At 56.6% G+C, this 9,801-nt stretch overlaps 1 protein-coding gene across 2 annotated transcripts; it reads left to right on the forward strand.

Moving 5' to 3' along the window:
• The first annotated feature begins 490 nt into the window (after positions 1-490).
• Positions 491-3,011, forward strand: LOC107318217. 2 transcript variants are annotated; one of them, XM_015871799.2, is made up of 9 exons: positions 491-574; positions 723-844; positions 931-1,040; positions 1,226-1,428; positions 1,577-1,766; positions 1,880-1,917; positions 2,015-2,138; positions 2,355-2,403; positions 2,855-3,011. In XM_015871799.2, exons 1-9 carry the CDS (start codon positions 510-512, stop codon positions 2,875-2,877), a joined length of 924 nt encoding a protein of 307 aa, XP_015727285.1. In that variant the 5' UTR covers positions 491-509; the 3' UTR covers positions 2,878-3,011. The 2 variants fall into 2 exon arrangements, with proteins under 2 accessions (XP_015727285.1, XP_015727286.1); XM_015871800.2 differs by having other exon boundaries at positions 1,238-1,428.
• The last annotated feature ends 6,790 nt before the right edge of the window (positions 3,012-9,801 follow it).

The raw sequence follows: 9,801 nt of genomic DNA on the forward strand, positions 1-9,801 counted from the left end.
AAGCCTGGCACATGGCTGAGTGTCTGTCTGTCCTTCCTGGCACTCCTGTGGCCTGGCACAGGACAGCAGGTGAGAAGGTTGCAAGAACTCAGCTCCCAGCAGTTAGCCAGGCACCATGACGCTAGAGGGCAGGGCTGGTACCAGCACCAGCTTCACTGACAAAGCTCTGGCCTGGGGGAGGGAGAACTCTGAGCTGGGAATTGGGATTCAGCGTGTCCCTGCCCTGAATGGACTGTAGCACCCAGCTGGGCAGTGGGTATGATCACACTGCTGGTGCCCTCACAGCACCCCAAGGAAAATGAGCTCCTGTGGACTCCTGCAAAGTTCAGAGTGGCACTCACACCCCAAGAGAGTCCTCAGCGCTCTGGGAACAAGAAGCTGCAGTTGCCATGGGGAGTAGTGGGGATGCAGTAGTTGCTATAGGAGTGGAACTCAGATTGTTGTGCCACAGCTGCCAGGGAAGGGGATGCGGTCCAGCCTGTGAGGGTCCTGCAGCAGCTCTGCTCACCATGGAGCTTTTTGATTCCTTTCCTTTCAGCATCCTCCTGGTCCTGCACCTGCTGGTCTCGTACCCGTAAGCCACTCTACAGTAGCACCCATGGCAACATGGGGTGACAGAGCTGCCCTTTTCCACCAGCATCTCAGGGACGCTGGAGTCGAGCATCAGCTCTGTGCTCACCCTGCTCCCCGACCACAGCTCCGTGCCCCATTCCATCCCTCAGGTACAGCTGGCTGGCCCTGCACAGCTTGCCGCTGGGCCCCTTCCTCACAACCATCCTCCTGATCCAGGCTGCCACCAGCCTGCTGGCATTCAGCTTCTCCAACCTGGAGTTCCTCCAGGCAGGTGGGATGTGCGGATACAGGGGGGTGGGACAGCAGGGGATGGCGCCAGGTCTGTAGGGAGCGGGGTCCCTGTTGTGTCACCTGCAGGAAGGACCCAGAGGGACGCACTGAAGCGGAGCAGCACAGTGAAGCAGCAGCACTGCCACCATTCCTGCTGGCAGCAAATTCTTTCTGCCTGCTGTGATAGCTGCAGGAGGGTAAGGGACACAGTGCTGCACACCTCCAGCACATCGCAGCCCCACTGATTGTATCCCCTATCCCTACACTCTACACCCTTCATGTGCACACCCAAGTGTGCAGTGCTGTGCAGAGGGGGCAGCGAGACCCTGGGTGTCGCTGGTCCCAGTGCAGTGCCCCTGCTGCCAGCACTGCTCTATTGCAGTACTTCTGCCAGCATTGCCAGGCACCGAGGAAGTACATCAGGTCCCAGCGTTGCCCGTGGCATCGTCCCACCATCTCCTATTACCGCTGCGTCCACCTCCTGCTGACAGTCGCCACATCCCAATCCATGGCAGTGCAGCTGTCCTGCATCCTCCTCCCACTGCTCTGCCCCCTGCAGCCCATCACCATGCAGAAGATCGATGTGTATCCTTGGTGCCAGGAGGCAGAGCCCTGCCCTGACATGCTGTCATGTACCCTGTGGTGCCATGTGGGTTGTGCGTGCTGGAGCCTGTTCCCTTTGCTGTGCATATTCTCAATGCTCGTGGCTGTTTGTCCCTGACTCACCCTGTAGAATCACGGTCACCCTCTTCACTATCCTCTACCTGAACCCCATCATGCTCTGGTCCCTATGGGGCACCCGAGCACAGAACAAACCGAGGCAGCGGGTACGGCCACAGGGCACCAGAGCAGCAGATGGCACCATGACGCATCAGTGCTCCACATGGCTCAATCCCACTGTGCAAGCACCTGAGCGCAAGGAGGTACCCACGCTGCCCACATCACCCCCCTCCATCCCCTCTCAGTGACGCCGCCTGCACTGAGCCCCCCTCTGTCCCCATCCCGAGGGTCACACCGTGCCACTCTGTACCCCCAGGCTCACACCTGCCTATGCTGTGCCCTATGGAAGTCAAGGTGAGTGTGGTGCCCAGTGTGATGCCCCAACCTGCCAGGCATTGCTGGGACTGTCCCTGTCCCACTGTGCCTGGCTGCATCTGACCCACACCATCAGTACTGAGACCATCACCACCAACTCCTGCACGAGCTCATCACCATCCCAGAACTGCTCGATGCTGGCAGTGTGGACATCATCCCAGATGGATGCAGCGATGTCCCAAGAGGAGGAGGGCCACGAGGTAGGTCAGTCACCTCCCACAGCCAGCAGCCTGCACCAGCTGAGCCAGCAGGATGCAGTGTGCCTGAGATGCCATGTGCACATCTGGCCCAGCCTCGGAGAGGAGGATGCAATGGGATGAGGCAGCTGGGGGCTTCTCCTCTTGTTCCTGCCCCCACCCCTGTGTGGTGGCCCCCGGGTCACTCACTCATCCCCACAGCCACCCCTCTCCTTGCAGGCTGCTGTCACAGGTGAAGGCCAGGAGGATGAGCAGAAGCTGAAGGCAGGTGAGCATCCATCTCCTGGTGCAGGCAGGATCCCCCTGTCTGCCAAAATACCCTTCTGTACAGGAGGGAAAGGGAGCTCCCAGACAGAACCATTCAACCCACTGCTCCTCCGTACCCGAAAGCTCAGGAAGTCTCAGCCCTATGGATGATGTGCTCTGAGGAGCCACCAGCAGTGCTGGCAGGGCTCTGTCTGGCGGGTTAGCATTTTTCCTTAAACAAAACCATTTGGCCCTTGAAAACCTGCCTAAACAAGCTCACCAAAGCCCTCTCGCCATGCCAATGTTGCCCACGCAGCTGTTGGGTCAGCATTCCCCAATACTTGGAAAAGCTCTGGAAATGGAAATATTTGCCTGGGGTGGTTTTCCACCCACCTCTGTCTCCCTGGGCTGCGGATGGAGCAGGCCCTGGCTCCCAGGTCCTTCCTCTCTCCTTGCCCTCCTCTCCCTCCCAGAGCCCATTGCCATGCTTGGGTAGCCAGGACACCAAGGAGTGACAACCATCCCGGATACCAAGAGCAGCTGGCACACATGGGAAGACACCTCCCTCACCCCAGTGTTCACGCTGTGGTCCATTTGGACAAAAAGGCAATAAACATTTCCCTCCATGCACTTTTCTGCCTGGGGCCATGAGCTGCACTGTGCATCTGGGGACAGTGACACCCGCACTGCACCACTGCCCCCCTCTCCTCCCAATGGCTTTGGGTTCAGGGCAGTGTCCCCACTCAGCCCCGCCGCCATCCCGGCAGCACCCCACGGAGCACTGGAAGCACGAGGGTGGACAAAGCTCAAGATAAACAAATAAAGCACAGCCACTGCAGCACTGAGAAAGGGACAGGAAAGGCTTTCCCAGGGTGCTGGGAGGAAACCACCGGGAGAGGAAGGCTGGGGCAGGATGGGGGCTGGAACCTGAGGAGCATAAACGCTGCACCGTCTGCCTTGCAGTGCAACACCTGAACACTTGCAAGGGTGGCATTGCAACGGTGAGCGTGTGCTGCAGTGGGGTTGAAGGATGCAAGGGGTCCTGAGTCCTAAAGCATCACCATGCAACGGTCACGGCATCAATGTGCAATGGTCAGGGTGCCCCCATACCCAGCCTCAGTGCAGATGGATGGGGGCCTCAGGGCCTGAGCCACACCACTGATAGTGCCCTTAGAGCCCTGCCCATGGGTGGCTGCAGATAAGGGTGCATGCAGCTCCCTGATTGCTCATGGAAGGCAGCAGGCAGGGCGGGAGGAGACATCCCCAGGAGATAAGGCTGGAGGGAGCAAGAGGTGGGGACCCCTGGCAGAGCTGTAGACCCCCACTTCACATCTCTGCTTTGCAGTGCGGAGCAGTCCCTGCGCACACAAAACCTGATGCCCTGCAAACCCACAGGGCTCCCGTGCCTCAGTTCCCACACTAGTAAGATGGATCGCTCTGCTCCAGTAGAATGAATGAAGTCATGGAATGAGTGAACCCCTCATCTGCTCAGTGGTGTCTCCCCAAAGCTGCTTCCAGCATCAAACTGGATGTATGGTAGCAGGAAAGCTACACATATCCATATAGGTGTGTGTGTATATGTGATTTTATATAATATATAGGTTCTTATACAACATGTACGTGCTGCAGAGAGCTGGGATAGGTGTGTCCCAAGGCAGTGCACCCCAGGCTGGTTATCACCCCCACCAGGGCCTCAATCATGCTTCCCAAAGCAGTGCCCAGAGGGCCAGAACCAGAACCAGTGTCCCACTGTCCCCAGCACACAGCACACATAGAGCCGCTACTTCACCATCTCCAGCTGGGAGAGGAGGATGGTGGGAGGCAAGGCAGCCCGCTGTGCCTATAAGAAGCAGAGCAGGGGCTGGATGGAGCCGTTCTCCAGCTGGACAGAGGCCATCAGAGCAGCTTTGATGGCTCCAGCCGCCCCTTCCCTTTTGAACCCAGCCCCACAGATGGGGCACCCGATAACCTCTCTGCCTCCATCATCAGCCCAGCAGCTCCGGGCTCCTCTCTGTCTGCTTTTCCTCCCAGAACACCAACATCCAGCGGGGCTGCGCTCTGCGTAACATGGGCTTTGTCACCTTCAAAGGGGCCCGGTGTGGGGGTCCAGAGGAAGCACTGCAGCCAACAAACACACCAGAGCTCTGCTTCCTCCTCACTCCTAGCAGAGCCAGCGGGTTCCTGCAAAGCAGCCATGAAGAAAGGCGCCTTGTTGGAAAACAGAGGGGCTTTTTTTCCTCTGGTGGCCACCTAAAGCATCACGTGTCACTGCTGATGTTTGCATTTTGAGAAGGACGAGGTAGAAGCGTGGGCTCCGGGCATTTTTTTTGGTCGAGAGTTTATTTTCTTACCCGTCTGTCTCCTATTTAGGAGCTCGCAGGTGGAAACGCTGAGGCTTGTAGAAAGGCACACATCATCCCCGCAAATATTCTCCCCCAGAGCCAGCACACACACAGCGTGTTTGGGAAAGGGCAGAGCTGCTTCTGCCCATCCCACCCCATTTGGGGGTCAGCAATGGGGAGCTCACACCCAGCCCTGACGTTGTCACAGCACGTGCACAACGTGGGCATCGTGACTCTGCATGAGCATCAGCACACGCTCATTTGGCATCACAGCGTAATTAATAAAGCAGCTGCCCTGAGCAGCAGGGACGTGCACAGGCAAAGCTGGGCACTGTCTGAAGGCGATCACACCCAGTAAAACCCACAAGTGCTGGCTGCAGGGGAGGAAAGAGGTTGGGAGGTGCCTTCACCCACACAACAGCCCCAAGGCCATTCCTGAGACTGAGCGGAGCTGAAGGATTGGTCCCTGCTGACCACTTCTCTATGGCTATGACCTCTATGACTAAACCTCAGGAGGCTGAAACAAATAGCGGACAGCTCTGGTCATTGGGAAAACAGGCAGCGGTTTTTTCCATCGCCTTCACAAGTTTTTTTAGCTGTTACATTGAAACAAAAAACACAATTTTTTTTTCCCCCTGAGAAGTCAGCTTTCTATCAAGCAGCCCCCTGGCCCTGCTGCGTGTTCATCCCCAGGGGAGCACACAGGGCAGGGATGTGCATGGGGCTGGTGACACAGTGTGAAGCTGTGGCAGGGCAGAACAGCACACACCAGGTCAGCACATTGGCAGGGCAGCCAGGCTGTTATCTCATTTCCCAGCATCGTGCCCCCATTCTCCAGCCCAATTGAGGTGCTTCGTGCACCCAGGGAAAGAGACACCATTGCAGGACCCCCTGCTTGGAGGCACCACGTTGTTGCAAAGGAAACCACAGATATACCTGCAACAAACCTGCACTGAGCACTATTGCTCAGCCACACCACAGCAGGCAGCCTGCCAGCCAGGGCGGGTTTTACAGCTGCCAATAAGAAGCAATTAGCAAGAAGGCAGAGAAATCCTCCTCTCCCTGCTAATCCCACCCCAATTAAAGCCCCCTTTGCTTTCAGATATTGCTCAGAGAGATTAATCTGCCTGCAGCGGGGCTTTCCAGGGGGCTCACAGCACAAAGCAAAACCTCGGGTTGGGAAGGGCTGCCCGCACCTGCTCGGTTAATTACCCTGACAATGGCTTCACCAGCAGGAAAAGCACCGGGGCCAAAAAGCTGCCATCAGGGAGCTGCAGGAAAGGCAGCAGCCTGGCCCAGCTTCATGCTGGCTGCAGCAGCTCCGGGTGCAGAGCTGTTACTCTGCCCCTGGGGACAGGTTTCCCCTGCAGAGCCTGGCAAGGTGCTGCCTTCTCTTTTGTTGTTTTTATTTCCCCAATTTGGAGTCCTCTACTGCCAAGAAATTCATTTCAAAACCCCATACCACAGATACAAGTGGTCAAGTCTAATCTAAAGTGCAACACGCTCCCTTATCTGGGAGGGTGGTTCTCACCAAGCAGCTCTGGCTGCTGCTTATCACAACACAGCGCTGTGTGCAACACAGAGCAAACCAGGGGGAAAGTCCCAGCTTTTCCAGCCTCTTCCATGGCCTTTTTAGTGTGAGCAGAGAGGGACTTTTGCCCTTACCTATACAGGGATATGGGCAGGTGGGAGCTGGCTGCTGCGGGTGACCCATCGGCATGTCCCACACTCTACCACCACGTGGGATGCTTCATGGAAGCACTACAGATGCTAGGTGGCATCCCTGGTTTGGAGGGGCTCCAACCACAGAGTCTACAGAGAAAAATTCCAAAGGCTCCCGGATTCAGAATACAGCTGATTGAGGGGAAATGCTTGGGAAAAGAAAGAGCTTTGGGAAGGTGTCTGAGATGCCTGCTCAGAGAATAGGGAAAGAGAGGGGCAGTGTTTTGCACTTGAGATGCAGATCAGCGAGGAATAGAACATAGAGGAGCAGAGGGAACTCATGAGGATCCCGTGATGTGGGGCCCAGGACCCTCTGGGCTGCATCCCAGCCCCATGCCTCCCTTCTTCACGTTGCCTTTTCCCTTTTTGCTTCCCACCTCCAGCCCCCAGAGCAGCGGGGGTGCGATAAACGCACAGAACTTGAGAGCTGAGCTGCTTTGATGTGTCCCCCTGCTTCTGTGCCTATTGTGCTCACATCCTGAGCTTGTTTGTGTGCCTGTCCCCAGCCCCTCAGCCCCCTGCGGCTGCCTGGCTCAGGCACTCCCAAGCAGTAGATAAGTGCAGCCAGGATCACTGGGCTGAGCTGCTATGGGGGCCAGGTGCAGCTCCACAGATAGTGGGACTGTAACCACACTGACCCCATAGCATTGAGGGATCTGGGTTGCCAACGGCTCCTGCTCCATCTCTTGCCAGCTCTGCTGCCTGCTGAGTGCTGTCTGTTGGTGAAAGCAGTATCTGCCCCATGCACACTGGAGATCTGTCCTAGTGCTGCTCTCCCCTGACCCTCTGTGTTAGCCTCCAGCAAGAAGTACAGCAGTGACAAGCACCTCCATCCCTGCTTCCCTCCTGGTGCAGCTCCTGGAGGGCTCGGGGTCTTGTGGGAAGATAGAGGTCCCTGAGTTGGGGTCTGTATGTTTCTGTGAGTCCCATATATAGCGTCCTTGGCCAGAGCCTCCCCTCATCTCTGCAGCATCTCAGGCCAGATGAGGACAAGGAGCCAGGCCGGACCCAGGTGCTTCCCGGGGAAGGACACAAGGACAAGGGTTATCTCAAAGGCAAGACACAGTGCTACCTGCCATGCCTCCACTCCCTCCAGCGTCTTTTCCTGCCTGTTTTCCTTTGCTGTTTATCTCTGGGGGTTTTGTTTTCCCTCTGTTTTTAACTCACATCATCAAAACTTACAAAGTGCTGCTGGTCACACAAGTGTCAGCCGCCCCATAAAACAGAAGTGAAACTGTATTCTTGCTCTGTTTGGTCTCATGTTCCAACATGAGGGACACGGTCACATCAGGGGGTTGATGAATGAAGGACCAGGGGGTCACTTGAGCCCAAGTCAGGGGACCCACGAGCCCCTCATGAGCTCAGAGAACACAAAAACAGACGTCTGAGGGCACTGCAGCCCAGAGAGCTGTGGGTGCCCCATCCCTGGAGGTGGCCAAGGCCAGGTTGGACGGGCCATGGGCAAACTAAGCTGGTGGGAAGCAGCCAGCCCACAGCAGAGTGTTGGGACCAGGTGGGCTTTAAAGTCCTTTCCAGCCTAACCATGCTGTGATTCCATGATCTAGAAACACCAGGGGCAAGTAGCCATGAGGAGGAAAGCCTTGATAGAAGCTGGCACCAGGGCTTCCAGCCTGCAGCAAACGCAGTGTAAAAGGGGTTAAACTGCTGTCAAGTACCACATTGCATTTGAAGAACACAACATTTTGGGGTAGGTCACCGCCAACACAAGCTGTGGTGCAAAAACATCTGTCTCTGAAGAGTTATTTTCTTTTCCCAACAGGTGAGGAAATGGGGAACTGCTGGGCACACACCCTGAGATACTGTGAGAGGGAACAGAAAACACCTGTGGTGAGCATGTGTTATGGAGAGCTGGGGCTGGCACAGCACAGCACATGGCAATGGCTCTGAAACAGAGACAGCAGCTGATGGAGAGGCAGAAATCTGGGGCTGCTTTTCAGCATTGCTCCTCTGAGATCTCCCAGAGCTGTGTTGGTGTATGTGCAATGTACCGAGTGCTGAATGGAGCAGCCACTGCCAGGGAATGGACTGGAAAGCCCTGTTTTAGGTTTTACAGATAGGGAACTGAGAGCTCGCGTGGTTTTAGTGGGCTGCATATAGGCCTGCCTGGAACAAAGCAGAAGGAAAGCAACTTCTCGGCAGACCTTCGTGCAATCACAGCATCATTAGGGTTGGAAATGACCGTTCAGTCCAACTGCTGACCCATTCCCATGGTAGCACTGACCATCCATCCTCTTTCTGCACCCTCCCACACTGCTGGCTGCCCAGGCAGATGGGCACCAAGGAGGGCAATGCCCACTGCAGCACACAGCTCTGCCAACAGCCTGAGCCTCAGAGCCAGAGCTGGGGCCACAGCTGCTCCCTGCCACATCCCACCAGTGCTCCCAGCTGCTGATATACAGGAGGCCGCATCGCATTCTGACCTGGCTAATCCCCCCCCTTTATCAGCACAGGAATGTATTTCTTTCCACGAAACAACATAATCCTCTTTGCAATCATGTGTTCCGCCAAAGGACCAACTTTCCTCTCCCATCTTTCTTTCGCAGGAGCGGATTGGAGGCAATAATCCATCCCTACCAGCTTTAACGAGGAAGGGAACATCGAGCAGAGCACGTGCACACCACAACCTTGGAGCTGGCACTGCTCTGAGTGATGGACCGAGCTCAATGGCAGCAGCTGGGAGCTGCGACCTTCACTCACTGTGGAGCATGGAGAGGAGGCTGTGGGGCCTCCCGTGACTATAGGCAGGCTTTGTGATGGGGGGACCCTCAGTGCCCCATGGGGACACCATGACCCCACTGCTGCAGGGCGCTGTGCGTCTCCTTCCCCAGGCTGTGCTTTCCTGAGCGCTCTGTTTGTGTTTGCAGCGCCTTTGTTTGCTGCAGATCTTAGTTATTGCCTTCATCACCTTGTGGCACTGCACAACCAGCTGCTATAGGCTCACCCAGGGCTTTATAGCTTTCATAAATACCCTCCATACACCATTTACTACTTTCACCTTTATGCTGCCACGCTGTGCTTCTTAAAGCTTCCCAGTTTAAGGAACCACATGATTCTGCTGCCGTGTGAGAGACCAGGGCTGCGATGGGGCTGTGATGGGGGCTGCGATGGGGGCTGCGATGGGGGCTGCGATGGCGGGCTGTGATGGGTGGCAGTGATGGGGGCATAAATGGGGGTAGTAATGGGGGCAGTGATGGGGGCTGCGATGGGGGCTGCGATGGGGGCTGCGATGGGGGCAGTGATGGGGGCTGTAATGGGGGCAGGCTGCAGAGCACATACACCCCCCCCCAGCACCCACACGGCGCGGAGTGACAGCGGCTGCGCGGTCTCAGAGCCAA

This window comes from Coturnix japonica, chromosome 9, assembly GCF_001577835.2.
Source record: "Coturnix japonica isolate 7356 chromosome 9, Coturnix japonica 2.1, whole genome shotgun sequence".
NCBI classification, from domain to species: Eukaryota; Metazoa; Chordata; class Aves; order Galliformes; family Phasianidae; genus Coturnix; species Coturnix japonica.

Bases quoted from the DNA above. Each gene is read 5' to 3' on its own strand.
- LOC107318217 (XM_015871799.2), top strand. From the start codon at position 510: ATGGAGCTTTTTGATTCCTTTCCTTTCAGCATCCTCCTGGTCCTGCAC. The intron at 1,429-1,576 runs GTATCCTTGGTG...CTCACCCTGTAG, and splicing joins ACCATGCAGAAGATCGATGT to AATCACGGTCACCCTCTTCA. The intron at 1,767-1,879 runs GTACCCACGCTG...CTGTACCCCCAG, and splicing joins AAGCACCTGAGCGCAAGGAG to GCTCACACCTGCCTATGCTG.